The sequence below is a fragment of the Pyxicephalus adspersus genome, chromosome 7, assembly GCF_032062135.1.
Source record: "Pyxicephalus adspersus chromosome 7, UCB_Pads_2.0, whole genome shotgun sequence".
Taxonomy (NCBI): Eukaryota; Metazoa; Chordata; class Amphibia; order Anura; family Pyxicephalidae; genus Pyxicephalus; species Pyxicephalus adspersus.
Genome location: NC_092864.1, coordinates 48203569 through 48228276, shown reverse-complemented (window position 1 = coordinate 48228276; position 24708 = coordinate 48203569). Strand labels below are relative to the sequence as shown.

At 36.4% G+C, this 24708-nt stretch overlaps 1 protein-coding gene across 1 annotated transcript in view; it reads left to right on the top strand.

Moving 5' to 3' along the window:
* LOC140336042 (dynein axonemal heavy chain 11-like) overlaps positions 1–24708 on the top strand; it is a 182173-nt gene that overhangs the window by 107028 nt on the left and 50437 nt on the right. The window contains exons 44-52 of the mRNA XM_072419096.1: positions 1930–2076; positions 4803–4916; positions 5004–5147; positions 8286–8468; positions 13921–14022; positions 19106–19240; positions 21699–21872; positions 21991–22226; positions 23152–23274. Coding sequence (XP_072275197.1) covers positions 1930–2076; positions 4803–4916; positions 5004–5147; positions 8286–8468; positions 13921–14022; positions 19106–19240; positions 21699–21872; positions 21991–22226; positions 23152–23274 — 1358 coding nt within the window. The remainder of the gene's footprint in view (positions 1–1929; positions 2077–4802; positions 4917–5003; positions 5148–8285; positions 8469–13920; positions 14023–19105; positions 19241–21698; positions 21873–21990; positions 22227–23151; positions 23275–24708) is intronic.

Sequence of the window (24708 nt, the reverse complement as noted above, 5' to 3'; positions counted from 1 at the left end):
GTTAAGGGGAAGTGATCAGGAAAGGGTTGAAATGGGAAGGTACAAGTGCAGAGGTGTGAGCACAGTGGGAGGGGATGTGCAATAGCAAATGCATGGCAGAATAAGGATTAGGTAGCATAGTGTGGTGGTGAAAGCAGAGTAGAGTAGTGCTTAAGCGTTTCTGGTCTTATATGCATAGGACCTACCAGATAATTGATATATATATCACCTATATATGAGCCACAACCCTTTACGATCACAACTGCTGATATAATTGCTATAAAAGGCTACACCAGCCTGGGTTAAATATCGTTGAAAAGCCCAATTAAAGCCTGTAATATTAGGGGTAGCTAACCTTTTCAAAAGCTTATCGGCATACCTGTGTCAAGATTCCTGGATATTATTTACTTAATTCAGTAAGATCACTAACGCATTTCACACAATATAGTCCTGAAGTTAACTTGCAGCTGTGCTGAGACAGGAAGTATTTCACTCTGCATCCAATTCACAGTTTAACCCATGACAGATCCTGATGTGCGTGTTAAATATCCAAGCTTCCTCCCTTCTACACAAATGCATAACACATTACCTCCTCTTTTGTATGATCCTATCTTTTCTTTTCCTATCATTTCTAGTCCCTCTGTTACAAAATTCAACAAAATGACTTGCCCCATTAGTGGGGTTATTTTTACCAATATATTTATGGGCAATTGTTTTTTTAGCATGGTAAGAAAAACCATGCCCATTCGTTTTCATTGGGCCACAAACTAACCAAAATGTGTTTTTTTTTTTTTCAAACATACCATAAGTTAATATATGGCTTTAATTGCATGTTTTGCTGTGAGTGTCATTTAATTTGAACTGTACATTAGGGTTACCATGTAGCACATTCTTTGTGTGTAGTTATTGACTAATAAAACACATTCATTAACATAAGATTGCAGCCCCTAAATATTATGGTAAGTAAGTACATAATTGGATTAAATAGTGTGTTTTAGACTTGACTAGGATTTAACTGTAACCTTTTTTGTTGTATATAGGGCAGGGACCTCTCCTCATCCTGTGTCACTGTCTGTTAGAAAGATTTTTCATATACACTCAACTTTTCAAAAGTTCCATAAAAAATGAAGTCTTTTTTCCAGACTGCCTATCCCCCTAACCTTTAGTATTCTGGAAACTCTTCATCCAGATGATTTCTTAGCTCAGCTCACCTCCAATATTTATGTCCTCTGGGTACAAATATGTAGCACTGGTCATGCCTGTTATGTGAGCCCCAATAGACTTGTAAAAGACCCTAATACACCTTCAACTACTCATCATTTCCAGTCCTACCATATAAATTCAAATACGTTAAACACGTATACACATCTAAAAATGATCAACTCTCTGCAGTCAAAGAATCCTAAGAGCTATACCAGCAAATACATTTCTATCATTAAAGCCATGAATAGCCAAGGCAAAAAGTTTAATGTCATGCTCCTCCATGGAGTAACTATGGACCTAAAGCCTAAACAAGAGGCCATCGCCCTTCATAGGCTGTAGCCATAGTGCAGTAATGTACATGTATCTACATTACTTTTCCATAAATCGGAATAAGTTATAGACACAAGGTAACTTTAGAAAGCAATTATAAGTTGTACATTGATATTGTCACACACTGTCAGTTATACTCCTGCAGCATTCTAAAAAGAATTTGTTTAGAATTTTTACAAAAAGAAATGAAACCTTTTATATGCAAATCAAAAGCCAACAATTCATTTTGACTGCCTTCAAGCCAGCATTTTGATAAATACAGAGAGATAATTACACATCCTCCAGAGGAACAATGTAATTACCCACGTTTACAATGAAGCCCAAGGCAACATTTATTCTTTAGGCTAACCAATTTTGTTATAATTGAAAATATTGTCTTAAAGCTTAATTAAACAAGTCTCTGTTGTAATGATGCAGGTGGAAGATCTGAAGTCCAAACTTGCTGTACAGGAAGTAGAACTTCATCAGAGGAACAGAGATACAGAAGCCCTTATTGATAAGATTGGCCAGCAGACAGAAAAACTAAACCAAGAAAAATCTGTCGCAGATGCAGAGGAACGAAAGGTAATTACTAGGACGATAACGAACGATTACGACCAATCAACGAATATGCACGATTATATTTGAACAATCGTATTGTGCACAATTCTGTACATGCTGTAACAATAGGATCATTCAAATATAATCCACCAATAGTGTACACATGCTAGATACAATCGTTTGAACGATGCAGGGAGTGACATGTAAAGGAGAAAGTGTATTGCAGAAACATGCACGATCACTGAACAACTGTTCACACGATAGATAGTGAACGATCGTCGGCCATCAGATCCGCAGTGCTGGTTGTTCATTTCCAACGACAATCCTCGTTCGTCTGCGTCGTTGGTCACTTTTTTTTAGAACGATTTTTTGTCAATCGGTCGTTTGTTGTTTGTTTCCAATGATAATTATTGGACGTGTGTACACAGAATAATTCTGGTTATCTATGTAATTGACACATCTTTTGCACATTGCATGGCCTGACAGATACCATGAATATTTCCTGGGTAAAGCTGATCTCTGGTTGTCCTTATGGCTTTGTTGACATTGAGCCTAATTTATTAAAACTCTCTGAGAGTTTTGCAAAAGATTGACTTTTATGGGAGAATCTGAGTGATTGAGTAAACCTGGAACTGGCATATGTTTTCAGTCCTGGGGCAGATTAATTCCAGGTTTGCTGGATCACCCAGTTTCTCCCATGAAAATCTATCTTTACCAGTCTTGGAGAGCTTTAATAAATCAGACCCATTATGTGTAGTTTGGCACACTCAGTTTCATGGTACAATATACAAAAACATCACACACTGGGCTTGATTTATTAAAGCTATCCTAGACTGATGAAGATAAATTATCATGGGGGAACCTGGGTGATCCAGCAAACCTGGCATGGATTTCCTATAAATTAGGTAAGTGGTTTTGGCCCACATCATATCTGATCCAAGTTTTTTCTGCACTCTTTGAGAGCTTTAATCAGTCAGATCAGTCCCATTGCATAGACATTTTTACTACACATTAGTCATTGCAGTGCAATGCCCCACTGCACGTAATTCTGGCTGTTTTTGTGCACTGCCCTATTCATTACACTAAGTAGCGTCAGTGTCACAATGGTCAGCAACACAGGTGGCTGTGCTTGTTTTGTTTTACAGTATAACACACGGCAAAGAACATTCCTATAGTGTGAACAAGGCCTAACTGTAGATAACACTGACTAAATTTATTTACAGCCATCATTGGCTTTTTTTCTAGTGATGGAATATCCTCTGTTTGTGGCCTAGAAAAAAAATCCCAATTTGAAGAATACTAGCACAAGCATTTTAAAAGCATAAATCATCATTGCACTATTGACCTATCTGTTGTTTTTTTATAGTGTGTGGAAGTGACAGTAACAGAAATTCTCCATTTTTAATGTCTAAACATAGAGGTGACGGATGTCAATGGCAAATAAAAGTAACTTAATGGATGTATTTATAATGTTTACATTTTTGTACTTACACTGACACAATGGAAAATTAATAAAATTGTCATTCACCGAGCTGTGTGCTAAAACCTCATCTCTAGGCATGTTGAATATTTTGGATAACAATTTATCCCCCTTGGGATAGTGTGTAGCAGAGAAGACATGTCAGGATATTTAAAACATCCTGCTAATTCTATGCCCTCAGGGTGCAGGGATCCCTGGAGAGTGGGCTCATTTGTAGTTCGATTTCACAGCAGATCTATCATGAGAAAATTGGTCTATTGTTTCTAAACATGTGGTCTCTGGGCATGAAGTCATCAGCTGACAGTCAGTGTTGCTTATCCAATTTGAGTAGGTGGGTGCTAACAAGGTTTGTGCTTTTCTCATCTGTATGTTTAAAGAAGAATCCATTGTTCTTCTAACCAGGGCAATGCTGACCTAAACACATGAGAATCAAAATGTCCTTTCATACAAACCCAAATCTCTCTATGTTGGACAACGTTATCTGAAGCTTTTTTTTTACTCTTCTGTGTTTGGCACTAAATAATGAATGATGTATTCTTAAGCTACGTACACACTTCCAATTATTATCGTTGGAAAACGAACGACGAACGTTCATGCACGATATATATGAACGATCGTATAGCACCAATCCTGCACATAGAGTTAACGACACGATCGTTCGTAGATATTGTACACACAATAGATACGATCGTTTGAGCGATAGAGGAACTATGTGCACGACAGGAAAGTGAACGGACGTTCGTTCATCACGCATGCTCTGACCATGGACGATCAACGAACGACCGTACACACGAACGATGTTCAACGATCGTCGTCCAATCCGATCCGTCGGTCCGGTCGTTCGTTTCCAGTGACTTTCCTCGTTCGTCGGCGTCGTTGGTTACTTTTTTACGAACGATTTTTTGCCCAATCGATCGTTCGTCGTTCGATTGGAACGATAAAAATTGGAAGTGTGTACGCACCTTAAATAAAGCCATTGTAGAATTTTTAATGATGAACTCTTGGTGTAAGGACAAGTTTCACCTTCACTTTAATTTTTGCATTTAGTTTGCATTGTGTTTGTGCTATGTGATCTGTTTACACACAAACACTGTTTAGTTGGGTTTCCCTTTAAGACTATTGAGTATATTCATAAATCAGCGATTAATTATTACCATTGCAACACATGAACCTGGAATATTCTCCACCTGGGAACGTTTCCTTAAATGTCAGATTTACTGCTTTATAAATAGACTTCCAGAAGTACGTCTTTCTGTGTATAATTTTTTAGGTGGCTGCTCTCCAAGCTGAGATAACCAAACAGCAGCAAGAATCTGCAGATGACTTGGCCAAAGCAGAACCAGCTCTACAGGCTGCCAATGCAGCTCTGAACACCCTGAATCGGGTAACATCACACTCTCTAATATATTTATTGCCTAATTTATGTTTCTGTGATAATCATGCACTAAGCAACTTGTTTTCTCTTATCCAGTTAAATCTCACAGAGCTAAGAACATTCCCAAATCCACCAGCTGCTGTCACCAATGTGGCTGCTGCCGTCCTTGTGCTTTTATGTCCTAATGGGAAAATACCTAAAGACAGAAGCTGGAAAGCAGCAAAAGTTTTAATGAGCAAGGTAAGGGTAATTGGCTTTATGGCCAAAAAATGTCTATAAGAAGAGAATGAATCTGCCTGTAGTGACCATCTGCAATTTTAGAGAATGAAAGAGAATAAGCTACGTAAATTCATTGCCAACAGCAATGGTTATTCCTTTGGATAAGTTTTATTGTGAGATAGCACCAGTATGTGGCATAGAGTTAGGTGACAATGTATCAGCATTAAGAGCTCTATAATGGACAGGGACTGATATGAATAAATGCATGGTTCAATTAAATCACTTCAGAATATGATGGCGCTATCAAAATAAATAAAACAACACATTTTTGCTGAGATCAACAAACTAACCTAACTCCTTTTTTCGCACCAAAAACTCTTTGCATATATAAGTTGCATAGACCTTTATCCTATATGCTACTTAGTTTTCCACTAACTTCTGCCGCTGTCACTTGTCACATTGCGAGTGGATGAGCAGCAGATAATCAGGGCAGCATTTCCTGAAGTAATAATGGTAAAAGGAACACAAGATGGAAATGCCTCTTCACCCTTACCTAATGCCACAATTATCTCCATACATGAAGTGCGTACTGTCTTACGTGGAGAGAGCACCTGTTTTAAAGGTCAGGTCATTTCACTTGCTATTTACCTATCATTTTTAAGGCCAATTTGCTACATCTGCTCTGTTCAGTGCTTTTGGCTACTGTACATGTAATGCTGCATATTATTAGGGGTCATGTTTACTGGAGCTTAAAATCCAAGATAAGTCAAGAAAGGGAACAGAATTTAGACTTCATATATTAATGCATGCATGTGCTTGAATATTGGCAAACAAAAAAAAAACAAGTTAAAGTGCACTTTAGCTGGAGTTCTGGTGAAAAAAATAGACAGCTTAAGTATTGCTGCTGATTCAGAAGAAGCAAAGACAGCTAATTATGATATTTTTGTTATTCTCATTAGCAATATTATTGTTCTAGTTCTATATACTATCCTTCTCCCCCTTTCCATGCATCAATATGAAAATTTAAATACCACTATTCTGTTTTCATTACATACTTTTATTAACCTCCCTAGCGGTTCATTTCTTTCTGGTTTTATATGTCTAAAAGTGGTACATTGTTTTTCATGAAAATGTATAATAAAGTTTGAAACACAAAATCATGTAAACATAATAAATTGAATAAATTAAAAAAAATCTATATATTAAAAAAAATACATAATATATTCATACTATTATATATACTGTAAAATAAATGTTTTTGAAAACAATGTACTGATTTTACACATATAAATCCAATGTATTGCATTCAATACAGATATTTTGCATTGAATGAAATACAAATGGTTTTTGAATTTCCCGCCCTGCCGGCAACGTACACACGCACCAACATCACCGGGAACTCCCCGGTGACTCATCGGGTGCAGAAGCCGGCCGGAGAAAGAAGAAAGAACACAGAGATCGCGGCGATGGACGACGCGGGATGCCGGCGAATTAGGTAAGGCTGTATTTACTATTAGTTCCCATAGGTTTGCCTACCCTGAGTGTGACTCAGAGTTACCGCTTTTAGCAACTTTTTTCTACCCCGAGTCTCACTCGGGGTGACCTCTAGGGAGGTTAAACCCAGTGCTATTATTACTAGGGCTCTGTGCATCTCAGTACAATTTTGGCAGGGTATGATGGAATGAACTAGCAGGATGTAGTGGTTAAAACAGCCCCTTTGGCTCAGTTCCTGCAAGAGTCCTTAGCCCTTATACAAGCAACAGATTTGGTATTTGTATTTCTTGGTCACATATGCAAGAATATGCAAAATTTAAATTGCCCTAATTGGTATAGGACAGTATGAGGGAGTAGGGATTCTTAGGTAGTTACATAAATACATATAGTTACACAGTAGGTTAGGTTGAAAAAAGACAGATGTCCATCAAGTTCAACCACTAGGGAAATAAACATATCCAGATATAAAACCCTATAAGACATAGTTGGTCCAGAGGAAGGCAAAAAAAAACCCTGGTACAATTTGCTTCAACAGGGGAAAAAACTCCTTCCTGATTCCATGAGGCAATTGGATGTTCCCTGGATCAATAGTCACTGTTATTTTTACTTTAAAGCTTTAATACCCAGTTATATTCTGTGCTTCTAGAAAAACATCTAGCTTTTCCTTAAAACAATCTATAGTAGTTGCTGAAACTACTTCCTGAGGGAGCCGATTCCACATTTTCACAGACCTTACAGTGAAGAAGGCCTTCTTCATTTACATTATGCCTACATACCATGCCTGAGCCTCCATGATAAAAACTCAAATCCATTGGCTGAAATGGTTGGGGCATGAGCTGTGGAGGAAATGGCTAGATGATACTGAATGTCCTTCTAGCATTTTTGTCATCCAGAAAATGAGATGGTTTCTATCTGATTTGCTGCAAATTCCAAATGTAAGCTATGAGAAGTCCAAAGTGTGCAGTGAAATTCAATATGCAATTTCAGAAGAAAGGAGCCTATACAACTGTTCTAGACTAAAGATAAGGCTGGAGTTAGGCTTAAAGTCAGATGCACATAGACAACTACCATTTATAGGATAAGGCCATGAAGCATTCATTTATCTCTAATCACATGTTAGTTATAAAGGATTAATAAAAAAACAGGTATAGCCTTTTTTTTACTTTCAATATAATAGGGTTAAAAGTTATTTAACAATATTACCATGTTCACAGGAGGAAGATGTGGGTACACAGAGGACCAAAGTAGTAGACAACACTAGGCTCTATAAGAATCAAATACAGTGACTACCATCCCTAATCTTAATTTTCACAGCATTTTTCCTAATATAATGACTGGAGAACTAAAAACTCAGATTTGTAAAACCAAATTATAATTTTATAGTGACTACATTATAAATAAGCCCAGCCTAAGACAAGCAATGACTGTGGGTTGTTGAAAGGCCAACAGCTAACATTCCAGCAATATTTCTTGGTCAAAAATGATAGACTGGATTCCTATATATATATATATATATATATATATATATATAATCAAGTACAACATGGATTTTCACTTCAGAACCTTCATATAAATATGTCTAGATTTATTTAGATAAGAAATACCAGGAGTTTTACATTGGAAATGGTTTCCTTGCTGTCTAAAAAAATGCATTCCTCTTTTTAGGTAGATGAATTTCAACAGAATTTGGTACATTTTGAAAAAGAACATATACCTGATGCAACTGTCAAAACTATAAAAGATGATTACCTAAAGGATCCTGAGTTTAACCCAGAGTTTGTGCGCACAAAATCCTCTGCAGCTGCAGGCCTGTGTGCATGGGTTATTAATATCATAAAGTACCATGAGGTAAGGCTTTACAGAAGGGGAGAAATGAAGATCATACAGTATGTCTAATAATAATAAATTGCTTCTATTTTCCACAGAGCAGAACAACAAACAATGACATGCAAAGTCATTGTATTTAGTCATTTCTATTTGGAAATAGGATTTCAGTTTGCTTAAATCAGATCAGTAATCAGTGTTTTGCCATATACTTAAATGTATAACATTTTAATTTAAGCATTATTTATGGTGAATCAATTGCAAATTTTGCAACCTGGAAGTTCTTCTAGGAACATCATCTTCTTTTGCAGCTTTATCACATACACAGCAAGAAGTGAGCATTCTTAGCCTGCCATGTGAGCTCCTGCAATTGAATTTTCCAACATCCTATCAGCTCTTCCAGATAGGGAGTCAAAATAAAGTAGGACACACAGCAGGCACAAGTGTAACGCTGATCCACAACTACTTCATCACAGCTCAGACTGCTCAGTGAAGACCCCAGTCAGTGACTGCCCCCTTCAACACAAACCCCTCTCAGTACATTCCTTCCTCAGTAACAAACCATCTTCAATAAAGTTACCTTCAGGGCAGACCTTATCGAAGACAGACCTGCGTAAGGACAGACAAGCATAAATAATTTTGCTCTGTATGGCTCCACAATTTTGTTATCAAACTAACAAAATATATTGTTTTATTGCACTAGCTGGGAATTTTTAAAAAAATAATAAATGCTACTTTTTGGCAGGAGGTTTTAGGATTAAAAATTTTGTGCTTCTTGAGGTACAGAGAGTGCCTCCTCTTTGCTGTTCCTGCTTCCCCTTCCTCTTTTATTTTGCTGCAAGATTTATACCAAGTATCTGCAGGTTGCCAAAAAAAGGCAAAAATAAAATAATACCATCTCTGAAGGGCATCTGAAAGCCAACAGATCCCTGATGAAAAATGTAAATTGCTACTGCTCATTTCTTACATAAACTTTTTGCTGTCTAATTTAGCCCATCAGGTGTTAGGTTTTAAGAATATTTGACCTAGAAGGTGAAGCACCAGTTATCAGAAAAAAAAAAAACAGGAATGTAGAACAAAAGGAAACGGCTATGGTATCTTTGCCCTCTGATCTTATAGGGGGATCAGCTGCATCCACTAAAACATCTGTACTACGTCCTAGGGGAATATTTTTTATGGCATGAAAGATGCAAAGTTCCATTCCATGTCCCACAGTAACCTACAGCATCCAATCAAAATACTAATTTTACTGATCTGAAATGAGTAAACCTAAATCTGATTTCCTGACATCATAAGCAGTTTCAAGTCCTTCGGTTCAGGGTCTTCAGCATTTCAATGACCATACTACCCATTGAGCCAAGCTGAGCAACATTGTGTTGGTTTTTTTTTACAGTGTATTGGTGGCACTGTCGTTTCTGTTTCTTTTCTGCTTTCTTCCTTTTTTTGATGTATATGGGAAACTAAACTTGGGAGTGGTGCAATGTGTATGATTAAAGGCTTTGTTCGCCCTCATATGTCAATCTATTAACATGCTGTTAACTGAAATGTTTGCATGATGTATTTTGTCAGCAATGGAGCATTCATCACAGGTAGGTATAAAACTTAGACAAAGGTGTATGTCCTCATTAATTGTGAGAGGTCCTATTCATCTTTCCCACATGTAATTAATGCTGCTTGGAATCTTTAATTTTTCACTATTTGTCATGATGAATATTTCGTTTTCTCTGTGTTATTTATCAATCTGCTCTCATATCCCCCGGATACTTCAACAAGATGTATGTAAGTACTTTATTTCATATTTTGCTGGATTAACTTCACAAAGCATGAGAGTGTTAATATCTCATATTTTAATTGTCTGTAATATACATCTGTACAGAATTTCAGATCATATCAATTGTTTCAGAGGCTTTTTAGTGCAAGGCAGGCAGAAAGGGTTTATTGTAGTAGGTGGGCTATAGGAAAATTAGGCTTTTAACTGGTTTGGAATACAAAGCATTTGTGACTTGTCAACATAGGTATTTCACGCTATCATTATACAAGGTTGTTGTTATATGTCATTTTTTAGAGGCATTGGTATATGTTTTTATAAGTTCATGCATTGTGCATCCTCATTCCTTAGTATTTGATAATTTCAGATTTTGCTACTTTCCTTAGCAGGGTCATGTTCCCAGACTAATCCAGGTCATCCTAAGCACTGGGTGATAATATCACATGCTCCCATACACATTACTGGCAGGGTACCTATGTATCCTTTCATGGGAACCTGCATTGTTTTTCAATGCTAGTAATTAGTAGGGGGTAAATCTTTTTGGTCTATCCTACTGTGTTCCCCCCTACTCCATGTATTGTAATATGTGCTCTTGGACAATATAATAATGTTTGTTAAAACAAAAATAATTTTATCAATTATACCATCAAATTTAATCATCTTTAATTGGTTCTCCAAAGCCTTGAAACTGGTAAGGGGAATGTTTACAATTGCTCTGTGCTAATGTCACAACTGTTAACATACTCCAATCAGCAGTTGTAAATTGTAGAAATGAAGCACCCAAAGACTGATGGGTAGCTGTTTCAAGTTTAATGTGTTTTGATTTTGTAATATCAGTGCTAGTTTTGTTATAAATTTTAATATTATTGTTAATTTTTTTTTACTAATAATAACACTTTAAAATACACTAAACTGATAATATTTATATATGTATAATAATGTAAACTGTGATAGGAAAAAAAATGTATTAATCTCCTGCTCATTACAATGCAAGAGCCTTGGTCCATGGTGTGTAATGGTGCAAAATTTATATTTTCACTCTTTTTTGTTCCTTGTATGTATAATTCAAATGAAAGTTCAAATAATACTGACTTCATTTTACAGTGAAATTGTAACATTTGAACTGATTGCTCAGATGACACTGATCATTTCCATGTAATGCATGAGCTTTTAAAACCATGAGCATGTTACCAATACATCTTCAGAAAATAGGCACACATTTATACAACATAATTATGTTTCTGAAAAACTTTAGCTTTTAAAAAAACCTTGAACTTCAGTCCAGTGACTTTGCCCAGGCTGAGCAGAACTATACTCAGTCCTCCTTGCCGGTGCTGTGATTTTCACCTAGTCACCTTCCAATTCAGGATCTTTGGCCATCTCGATTGGTTGGTCCAGAATAATGCATTCATGCAGAATGTTTCTCATTTTTTCATGGTTTAATTGCAGAAATAACACAGTGTATTCCTATATCTGTAAAAAAAAGTCTGTCTGATTGCCATTTTTGTAAAAAAATCATAAAGCTTTAAAAAGCATGAAAAAGCATCTTTCAGCTTTCTCCTGTACACAGCTGTATCCACTGTAGAAGAATGCATGATCACTATGGCAGCATCTCAGGCCATATAGTAGGCCCTTTTCCTGGGAGATGCCTAAACAAAAAAGCTCAATTGCTCTGGAGAGAAAAGCAAAGGATAATAAGAGGGAGATATCAATACAAAGTTATAAATACAAAGTACATCACCGACATTACCTATCATGAAAAAATGTATCTTATTTTGTCTACTGTGCCATCTGAGGTAGTTTTCTAATGGCAATCAGAAAAATGGGGGGAAAAAATGGAATACTTGTGTTGGGCCCTAATGGATAAGTTAGTGTGAACAGTGTCTATGTTTTTCATTTTAGCCAATCCATTTCTCTTTTTAAAAAGCATGTAAGACAGTAAAAATGTGGATATATTTGATTGAAACACAGAAACTTATCCTTCCAATAATTTTAATGAGAATTGTATTTCTTTCCCCATATAGATTCCTGTTAAGTAAACACAGACATAAAAGTAAAGAAGCCAATTTCGCAAATCAGTACTGGGGATTTGTTATTTGCGTCAACTCTGGCTAAAATAAGAAAATAATCCCTACACTGCAATATTTAATTGCTTGTTTTTGTCTTGGGGGGGGGACAAAAATCATTAATATCATTATTCCTCCATCCCCTGGCAGCTGACACTCTTTTTCTGCTTTAGATGCTTGAGATTGTATATAGGCCTTCAGGATTATCATTGACAATTCAGGATTGCTGGTCCTGCACTGAATGTAATGACATCAGAATGTCTGCAAATGAAAGAGTAACAAAGGGGAGTGGCTTTTGGGGTAGGGGAGTGGCTTTTGGGGGTGGGGGTGGGGTCTGTTTGTACAGCTGGGAGGAGTCTTGATATTGTGCCTAGACTAAAACAGGCATATAAACCTTACGTTGTGTAGGAAGGTACACTACACAAATAACTTTTGCTTTTACTTGAGTTCAGCTTTAGGTTTTTCCTGCAATGACAAAAACTCTATTTATCTTCAAAATATAAAATATTCATAACACTGTGCACTTTTTATTATGATAAATATTTTACAGGAGGACAGCAGGAGCTTTTAAAGGAAGTGTGAAAGTCAATTTTTATTCTAATTAATTAAATTCCTCTGTGAACTGACCAGGACGGCAAGGAAAAAGCATCCATTCTTCATTCTGTGACATCTCCCTACATAATCTCTGCCTCATATTTCTCAGATCATACTACTTTGTATAAATCATGTGTGATAGGAATATACCTTTTACAAATACCTCCACTTATAGCATACAGAACAGTAAAATTGATTTACTAAAGATGTAAAGCATGCTCACTTTGCAAAGTAAACTTTTGTTTGAGAATGAGGTGAAGATGAGTAAAAAGAAAACCCAAAAATGTACAAGATAAATCCAAAACAGGATTAATCACATTCAAAAACATTCATGCCAGACATTTTCTTAAAGAACTAACAATGTAGTGTACTTAAAAGTTGAATCTGCTAAGCTAAGTTTTTTTATATCTCTTGAGGTAATGAGATCTCCCATCCATTGTTTCTTGTTGTTTTCCTAATTGGTTTTATAATGGCCATAACAGATGTGCAGACACTGGAACTGATACACCAGGATCTCACCAATAGTTAGTCAGGTTGAAAAAAGACATAGGTCCATCAAGTTCAACCACTAGGGAAATTATAATACTACCGTTTAAAGAGTGAATAGTTGAAAGAAATTGCTAAAACCATTGGTAAAACATATTTTCCCATCCTCTAGCCATTTGTTTTTTATCGTACACTGCTTCATGTGCATGAGCAGTGCAATGATTACTTCCAACTCATTCCTGGAATCTGCGATGAGAAAGGAGGATCTTTTTGGGATTTGGCAATGGTCTTTCAGTGGGTGAAGAGAAGTGATAGAAACCTGGAAAAATACTTAAAGGACAGCTCTTAACTATCAGAGCCATAATGTGAAAGTATTCCATGCATACCTGGACATTTTGGCAAGGGCAGCAGAATTAGGGCTCCACTCTTAAGCATCTACCAAAAGCTAAAATATACACAAAGATGGACTGCTATTTTAACTTGAACTTGTTTAAAAACAAACAAAGTTGTCACTGATCAGCAGGGTAAAGTTGGACATCTGGTGACTTTATTATTTCTTTAGGTTTACTGTGAAGTTGATAACAAGCGTCAGTCGCTGTCTCAAGCCAACACAGATTTGATATACGCTGCTGAGAAATTGGACATCATCAGGAAAAAGCTTGAGGTATGTCACGTGTTCTTAGTGAGTAATGTGTGTTATTCTTCAGGAAGTTATCCAAATGCAATCTTTCGGGTCCTTTTGCTACTTGTACTTTTCCAAGCTGAATGCACATAGTAATTTGTAGGTTAGAATATGTCAACTACATTTTCCTTTAATTTTTCTGCCGATATTTGTGAGAATTAAAGTGATTTGTAATTAGCAAGAAGCATGTTCTTTAAAGGATATGTATAGTTTTTCTGAATGTAAAACGTACGTCAATCTAAATCGAGGAACAAAATTGCAATATATTTCAGCTTATCTGCCCTCAGATGTGGCTGTAATTATTTTAATTTTTCAGGTTAAGAACATTTTCAGCATGTGCAGAAAATATCTGTACATTCTGCCAGAAATGTGGTGTCCTTGTAACAAATATAGCAAAGTATGTTATACAATTCTTCTAAGATATCTTCTATAAACTATTCCCTATGTAATGGAGATCAAAAAAGGTGTTTGTGGACCTGGAAAGACAGCTATGGCTTCATACATAGATATATTGAATGGAGCTACACGGGATCATGATGTATGAGACACACAGAATCATTAGGTGAAAATAAAAGGAAAAAGCCTCAAAAAGAAGAATACATGCTGCCACTGCTTCTAATGCTATGTACACACATGCAATAATTGTTGCTTAATATGATCCTTAGTGACTTTTTCCGGCAAAAGAAGGACCAAATGAGCACTATACAGGCAGTCCTGCGTCATACTGGCCTTTGGAAACAGCAGCAGTTCATAGCTTTTGGTTGTTCAGCGACCCAGCAGATCAAATCGCTATGCAATGTCAGAGGACAGACATACAAACACTAGATTCTAGCACCTGATCATTGCTTAGGAAAGTGTTTCTCGATCAGGGTCCCTTTAAAAGTTTCTAGGGGTTCCTTGAGCAATGAGCAAGTTGAGCCTCTCTGGTCAGTTTAAATTATACCAATGATCTTTTTGGCTATCTGTGGGGTGACATACTTCCCACTGGCCAGCTAGCTAATATATTGTGAGCTGTGGATATAGTAATAATAGCAGGGGTTCCCCGAAGACCCGAAAGTAATTTCAAGGGTTCCTCCGTGTTTAGCATGTTTAGTTTAAATACGTTTTTATTATGATTTTCAAGAAATAACAAAACAAACAAAATTAAAATACCCTTCCCCCGAGAGACCCTCCCCCCGAGTGGGGTTCCTCCATGTTTAAAAGGTAGATAAGGCCTCCTAAGCTGCAATATGTTTCAGTTTGGTTTTGCAGTTTAGATATGCTGGTGATTCAGAGTAGTTACTTTGTAGGTTAGTGCAAGAATGTACAATGGATTTGTTATTATTCTTGCAACAGTTATCAACTAAATTTGTATTACTAAATAGTTATCAGGGGCAGGTTTCTTACTGGCTCAGAGGGAGGAGTTCATGATTCAATCTTTTATTCTATCTAGTTTATCATCTGCTTTTTTGTTCCTATTGTTCAAACGAAATTATAAAGGCCTCTCATTATTTTCATTATTATGCTTTTATATAGCCAGGTCTTACTACAGCATTTTCTGGTAGGTGTACAGACTGGTCTATGCTAAAAAATAATAACAAAAAAATATATATTGAATTTGAATTATTCTTGCTAGCTGACATGAGTGTGTTGTAATGCAGTTTGTGTGAGCCATTTATAAAGTGAACCTGCCAGCATATCTGGAAAAATTTTGAGGGCACTTTCCAGCAATAGAAAACAATGAAAATGTTGTGTGTTCATACAACAGCACACCGGGGAGAGATGTTTAACAAATTACACGAATAAATTACAGTTAGAATGATACATTTAAAAGATAACCATTTTGCAGTTTTGATGCAAACCGAGCTTAATAAAAAAAATGAAATAACAAGTGTTCTAGAAAGTAAAGTATAAATAAGATAATATTCAAATACTAATTTTCATCTGCACTCGTAGCCATTTAATTACTGCAACAAATTTCCAAATTTCCTAGTGGGAACTAGCCCAACAATATTCCCAGCACAGCATTAAATTTTGGCATTACATGAACTACACAATAAGTTGTGAAAGAAAGCTGATGATGAAGGAGAGATGCAGCGGGCATTTAATAAGTAGAACAACGGTGAGATAATTAACAGGCATGCATAAAGATTCATGCTTTATACCAAAATTTTAATTTTGCACATAAATGTGCCTGATGTAGGCAGCATTTAATCACCTAGCTGACAGGAGTAACTACTTTCATTTAACCTTGACTGAAGATCATGAATTCTAACAGGTTTAATTGGGTACATCATTTAAGAGAATGAACAGAGCAAATTTTTCTCAATTCATAGACTCTGATTGACATGCACTAGCAATGCTACATTGCACAATTAACGTTGCTCTGTATTCCAGATATGGACAACGATTGCCATAGTGATGTGACATTGTTTGATCACAGCAGCTAAAAAAAAGTAGTTGCCTTTACCCTTGTCTAGAAGAGGGCAAAGTTTAAAATAAAAAAATGAAAATTAGACATTTGTGCTGGGGCTCTTTCTTGTTTGTTCTCATTTGTTCCCATTAACATGCATAAAGACTAAGCAATAGATTTTAATAGCAAAAACATTTCTGTTATCTTGAAAAACTGTTAATGCTGTAAAGTTGCTTTTATGTATAAAATATACCAAAAGAAATCTGTAATATGAATTATACATTATCAAACCTGGAAATTGTAGACATATGGTTTTGTTTGCATTGCAACAAAATGCAAATAAATGCTTCACTTTTAAATCTACAGCAGGTTAAGTTTAGGTCCTTAAAGTGGAAGTACAATCTGGAATATCATACAATAAAAACCCTTCTCCTAACTCCTTATTGCCCATATGCAGTGGTGGCCAACAATAGACTCCTGTTCAGAATTGGCTTGGACCCCCCTGCCAAACTGTCTGGGAGCCCCTGTGGGGGCCTCTATTTCTATTATCTCAAGAGGGTCCAAAGCCCTTGTTGCACCTCTGCCCCTGCCCATATAGTTATCAGATCTGCCTTTGTCCCAAAGTTATGGCATCTGTTATAGAATATGGAATAGAAAAAAACACAATTTCCTCTATTTCAGGAGGAACAGCCTTATTGCCTGGTTAGGTCAAATCCCAGAGAGTTGTACATGTGAGAAATAAAATATTTTGCTGCTTACAGTCATTTATCTTGTCACTACTGTCTTCCTGGCTAGTGTACACAGCAACTAAAGGCTTATCTTCTCCCCTCCATTCATCAAAGGTAAATTCACCTCACTTCGTGGATCTAATTTCAGAAATTTTTTTTCTTGCTCAGCCACTATGAGATAGGGAAACCAATAATCTAATTGCATGTTTTTGGGATGTGAGAGGAAACTGGATTGCCCAGAGGAAACCCACACAAACACACAGAGATCCTGCAAACTCTTTGGAGATAGTATCCTGGTGGAGATTCAAACCTGGAACCTAGCGCTGCAAAGGCCACTGTGCTGCTCATACTCTTTAGATACCTAGTAAAAAAAGATTATGTTCTTAAAAGTAGTAATGTGGCATTCCCAAAGTTCTACTTTAAATACATTCTTTCTAAAAAGAGACCTAAGTGTACACCAAGTCACATTGAATTATATATCATGTCCTGCATTTCTGTAAATTCTGCTTGTTATGAATCTGGCAACTGATGTAACCTTGAAAGGGCACAGTTGAGGGCTTAATGCTTTTGATGTCAAGTGAATCAATATGACTACAATTGCCTTTAAGCAATCATGACATAGAAAATGAATCTATATCTCACTTTTATTTCTACTTATTTATATATTTTTCATTATTTAACAGTTACTTCCAGTGAAAACAAATTCCAGTGCTTTACTGAACCATTCTGTATTATTTCTTGCTACTAAAGTAGCTGACTGCATCACTTTTATACTACAGTGATACAGACAGATTTTCTCTCCCTGTGTATCTTTATATATAAATATATATTAGTTCCTTTAAATGGCAACTAAATGGCTAAATCCATTCCCATACTCAGACAAACAAATTATCTGTCAGAAGTTTTGTAAAGTCATGCTCATGTTCTGGACATGTACTATGCCTTTTGTGCTTTATCACTACACAGCACATCAAGAAGACTGGCCTGCCATTTTGTCCACATCTATGCCACTGCCCTCTTCTAAAACCTTAATTTTTAGTACTCAGTGAGGATTGCTGGATAAGATAGATGTATCAGCAGGGATAATGGGGTTAAGTTAACAATGCAGCTGTATTTACCATGGAAATTGTTTATTTAAATTTGACACAGAAAGCCAACTTGTTTTGTGACCTAAAAGCCCACCTTTCCTTGGGGTTGTGTATTCTGGACCTTTTAGGGATAGCATAGGACAGATACTTTTTGGAATTTCTATTTAAATTCAACAACTGATGTGCTATACTCTGACTCAAGAAATCAGTCTCCGATAGGTCCAAAATTTCTCTTCTGATATCTTTCCTTCTACAGCAGGCATAGGAAAACTACGGCCCACGGGCCGTATATGGCCTAATAGGGATGTTTCTCCGGCCTTTTGAGTGGTCCGCAGCTCTGGCCGGTGCCACCCCATGCATGGTCAGGAGAAGGACCCCCGCGCATCGGCCAGAGCCGCGGAACATGTCCCCCTGCTCTGAGCCTGCGTTGATATTCCTTATTCAAACCTTGATTAGCGAATATATCACACTGGTCCTGAACCCCTTTTTCCTGCTTTAAGCCCACCTAGTACTTCTGCTCAGTCATTTGGATCACTCACTTGGATCTTAGGTGCACACGCACCTATTTTTCTTATAAAAATAATGGAAAAAAGGGGTTTCATGTCTTTTAAAAATACAGAATACATAGATAAACAAATCATTTTTTCAATTCTGTGTAAAAATAAGGAAAAAAAACTGCACATTTTTGCTTGAAGTGTTAAATGCCTGCTAAGTGTACAGTTGTTCCTGTGTTTGTTGGATGTTATTTGTGATGTGTTAGGCAGGTTTTAGACTCTACAAACTGATTGACGTTTTTTATCTGTCTCTAAAGTTTTTTTTTTAAATTGAGTCTCTGCTCTCTTTTACTTCATTTACAGGAGCTAGACACCAACCTGGCCGCCTTAACAGCTGCCTTCGAAAGAGCTACCGCAGAGAAAATCCGCTGTCAAGAGGAAGTGAATAGAACTAACAAGACCATTGAGCTGGCCAACAGATTAGTGAAAGGTCTGGAGGTGAGGTCCTACAGGGCAGGCTAATGAAGCAACCTACAGAAAGTACTTCTTTGTTATACACTACTGATCTGGCAATAACAGAAGCACTTAGCTGGGAAACTGATGAGCTGAAAGGAATTATATCATTATCATGCATTTATTTTCATGGCAGAAACGTGTTTCTGACCTTACTACATTTCCAGCATCTCTTTGTTGAGCTTCAACAAGGATGTAAAATGGCTAGCTTGAATCAGAAGCAGTACATTTTGGAATATTAAGTATTATGTACACGCTGTAAATGTGATTAATTAAAATGCAAAGAACGCTAATAACAATAAAACTATGTTAATGGAGCTTTTAAGGGCCACTATGTCCATGAATAGGTTGTCACTGGGCCAGTTCATTAACCCCTAAAGTATCAAAACCTATTCCAACAACTCTTTTTGAATTGCAAAGGTCTAGTACAAAGAGGGTTAATTAGTCATGACATTCATTAACTGTTTCAGGTTAACTTTTTATTTTTGCCTGGTACTATAATATACTTTATAGCTCTGGAAGGAACTATCAGACTTTTTTTCCCCTTGACATCAATTCCAATCCAGCCACTAAATCACTCAAATTCCAACAATGCCCATTTAAAGATTAATTTAGTGAATTTTCTCCTATGCTTGACTGCTGCTCAATGTGTTATTTCATTGTAACGGGGTGTGATTGAATTTCAATTGCAAAGCCAAATAAAGGGGAAGGTAAGCGGTAGATAAACCTATGACAAAAGATTTATCTAATTTTATTTATTGTATTGGGTTCGGGAGTAGATGGTTCTCTGTGGGGCTTGTGTGGGGTATAGTGGTTTATTAGGGGAAACATCTTCAAGAGAGCGAAGTGTCACCACTCTTTTTACATAAAAATATAAACCTTCTTTTACTGGGGGGCATTCTTGCTAGTTTTACAACCTGGCAACAAGTATGCCTTAGCGTAACTTTCAAGTCACTGACCCCCCGAATAAGCATGCAAGGTCAATGACTTAATAAAGGAATCTGTATCTATGTATAGATATGTAAAATTCCACTTCCAACATCTATCTGGACATGTTGATTGCCTGGATATCTTAGCGTCAGTGAATAGCTCACTTGCTTCATTTTCCAGATTAGTGACTATAGTATTAAAACCACTGGATTAGCATGACAGCTAGGCACCTGTCTAATTAAAGGTTAGAAATTTTAAGCTTTATTTTCTCTTTGTACTAGTTTCTTCTATGGCTGTGACTATTTGATCCAACTCTGTCATCCACTATGTCATACTGCATTTTACATAATTGCCTATGTTTTCTTTTATAGGCTCCAAGACCCCTATCCTAGGTAATCCTATTTTCCCCAGGGTATAGTCTAGAGCCTTGTTTCACTGGCATCGCTTGAACATTTTCCTTGTGAGGAATGTACTAGGTTCTGGTCAATTGTTATCTTTTTGGGCCCTTACTGCAGAGCTTTCTTCTTACAGGGGTTGTCTTCCTTTCAATTTCATTTACCTGCTCAGCAGATGCTGCTACTCTATAAAAAGACCTCACTCTATTTGAGAACTAGTGTACTTTGAACTCTGCACTTTCTCACTTGGTCTCCCATATTTTCTCCATTTTCCTTCCTTATGCAAATACCCATCTATCTAATATTTGTCTGTTTGAGAGTGCGAACTGGGAACTTGTTTTCCCACCAATAATATACAAAAGAATATTTTACTTACATGGCCTGCAGGTCCAGTAGAATAGTTTTAAAATTTTATCCCAGCACTCCAGGTGCCTAATATTCTGGTTTTTGAACTCTGCTGGAAGTATAGGAAGAAAACAGGTACGATATTGCACGTTTTCTACACGTGCCCTCTGATTAAACAATATTTTTAAAAAATATAGGAAGGAGACAGGCTCTTCTATATTCATGGCCCCAGAAACTGGGCTTTTGTCTATACTTTCAGATTCCATGTCTTCAACCAGGAAGGGTTTATTAAATGTTTTTTTGCTCTCAGCTGTTAAAAGATTTATTCCTCAACAGTGGGGATCCAATGGGGGTCCTACCCTTTCAAAAGTTCATAAAAACTATCCTGCATGCAATGCATGGAGGATTTTTTTGGCTCAACTGAATGACTGCACTGTTACATACATAGAGATCTTTTAAAACCTTCTTCATTTCAAATGTTTTTCTCCTAAGCACACAATAATGTTTAGAATTAGCACTAGCAGTTCCTTTTAGTACTGTACTGTGCTGTACTGAAGTGCAGTGCTTCATTTTTTTTTGTGATGAACCCCAAATGATCTTATAACATGCATTGGATACTGGTGCACTCTTCTTGATGCCTTTAACAAGCAGTAGAGTAGAGCCAATTGCTTTATGTGGAATTCAAAGATTTTCCTATAACAATATATAACAATATTTTCTCTATTCGGGGGCACTTCTACTACCACAATAATAAATATTTATTTGGATTGCAGTCAGAAAATATCCGATGGGCTCAGTCTGTAGCTTTGTATCGTAAACAAGAACAAACTCTGTGTGGGGATGTCCTGCTCACAGCTGCCTTCATTTCCTATGCTGGATCCTTCTCCAAAAAGTATCGTCACGAGCTTATAGAGTATTTGTGGATGCCATTCTTAAGATCCCAAAAGGTAAATCTTATATATATATATATATATAAATTACATACTTACATTCAACAATGCTATTCTTATATAGTATTACCTTTGTATCTCAATTAGTTTTGGTGTTTTTTATTGCTTACTTTAGTTTCCAGTACCAATGACGGAAGGACTTGACCCAATATGCATGCTGGCAGATGATGCGACAATTGCAAAATGGAACAATGAAGGACTGCCTAGCGATACTATGTCTATTCAAAATGGTACAATACTATCAAACTGTGAGCGGTGGCCTTTGATGATAGACCCCCAACTTCAAGGGATTAAATGGATTAAAAGCAGATACGGGTCCAGGTTAAAAGTCATTCACTTGGGACAGAAGGGGTAAGAGAATGTGATAATAACTGAACAAAATGCAGTTACTACTCTACACAATCAGCCTATTCAATATAGTACTGTAATGATATCAATATATTATATCTGTTAAATATGTGTACAAGGTGTTAAATATGATTGTTGCTGAGAATACGCAAAATAGCATTTACTATTATAGCTAAAACCCTTTGATGGTTTGTAAGATATGTTTGTCTTGGGAAATACCCTACAGGCTTAATATTTTATATTCAGTCTTGTATTATTCTCATGGACATTGTTTTAATCTTCACTTGAATTAAATGAAAATGAATGCACCAGAAACTTTAGTTACAACTAATAACACAGTATACAATTTTTCCTCAAATCTAATGTAACCACAATCACTTCAATCTAATGTAATATTATTAATATTATAAACAGGATTTATATAGCCCCAACATATTACGCAGCGCTGTACATTAAATAGGGGTTACAAATGACAGACGAATACAGACAGTGACACAGGAGGAGAGGACCCTGCCCCGAAGAGCTTATACCTAAACTAATAAAATGTGACACTTATCAGATGTTTCTGGCTGTTGTGACTGAACACAACTGCATTAGGTAACAAATGGGTTTGCCTGAACACAGGTTACAACCATTGATCAATAGGATATTTGAAGCTATTAAAAATTAGTATGCCTTTATCCTTCATCATATTAGGTTTTATTACACAATGGTTTGCAATTGGAAGGCAAAATAGATTGTTTTAGATAGGTGAGTGCAATAATGTTGTGTAAGCAACAGAGGCGTATAGTCATTTTCTACCAATCTATTAGTTTTTATTAGCTGGTAATCTGCTAGTGGTTGCCCTTGGATCATCAAATTTAAAAGTTCTTTTCTATAGGGATAAAGTCAGTTTTTAAAACAAATTTTCTGTCCATTCTTCATACAGGTATGTTGATGTAATTGAACAAGCAGTTTCTGCTGGAGACCCAGTTTTGATAGAAAATTTAGAGGAATCCATTGATCCGGTTCTTGATAACCTGCTTGGACGACACATGCTTAGAAGAGGAAGGTAAAAGCCCTTCTACTTGTTTATAGCAGGCCTCAAGATTTCCATGACAGTTAAAGGTGTAGGCAAAGTTCACTAGCCCAGTGTTTTTTATATTGTTTTGTAAATATGTTTGTCCGCATGACTTCTATAAAAAAGTCTATGCCTGTGGAGATGAGAGGGGAGCATTGTCACAACAAGGCACAACAATTGTTATTCTCCAAAACTATCCAAAATGTCCACTCAACTAATATTTTTGGGATTTATCAGTGCAAAAGTATCTGACATAGCTCATGCTTCCCTAAAACATGGGGTTATGTTCCTATTTGCACAAAAAAGGGCAAAAACAAGCTTAATAGTCAGCAAGTCTATTGCAGAATGTCACAGGGTGTTCTTGCATGTCTAACCAACCTTATTCAAAGTAACCGTTATTACTGTTTAAAAGTTACGTGAAGAAGAATTAGTTTGTTTAAACTCATTAAAACATCTTATTTAAATAAAATGTTTCTTGTGATCCTGAAGGCTGCCACATATGACAGTGTTATTAGTCTATTAGATACAAATTCAATAAAAAAGATCTGAGCTCTGATTGGCTAATTCTTGAAGAAATCATTACTCCAAGCAAGACTTTTAATATGAAGATCTAATTTACCTAAATATGTCTAACAAATATTTTGTATAGCAGAGACTATTAGCTGCCTTCTCCTGCCCTCACTTATCTGCCACTGAAGCCACCAATTCCTATGTGAATTATATGTCTCAAATTACCAATTTTAGTAGAGTACATCATTTAGTAGAGTACAACTTTTCCTTTAAACTCCCAACTTTTCCTTTTAACTCCCATCAAGACTCCTTAAATACCTTTTGGATAGACAAATTAGAAACTTTGTGGGGTTTTAATTTTTATTCATGCAATCGCTGTAATTGGAAGAGTTGATAGCTCATTTTACTTAACACTGTAAAAAGGTTAAAATTGCTGATTATGTTTTTATCACTATTTGCGCCCTCCTATTCCAGTGGCTCCCACACTTCTTATTTTTGTTTGGACATTACAGAGAATAATAGGTAAAGGTAAATCTCCCCAAAGTGTTTTTTCTAGAATTACCACCCTTTGTAATTAAACTTTTAACATTCATTTTTGTGACAGAAATAGTTCAGAAGCCTGCATAGTCATAAAAGAAACTGACTGATGATTTCATTGTCTCATCTTAGAGATGAGAATTGATCAGGATTGCACATAACTCTCTGATTATCAAGTTTTAGCTTTGGATTCTCTGTCCTTTACCCATAATAAAAAAAAAACTTTCCCAAATGTCATCTGTGCCTCTCATGGGAAGATTTTCTCTCACTTCCTGACCTGATGACAGGTGCCTGTGGGGCAGGAAGGGAGGAAAAAATCTCCCAAAAGGGAACAAACTGCAAAAATATCAAATCATCCTCATATATCCATATTTGAAT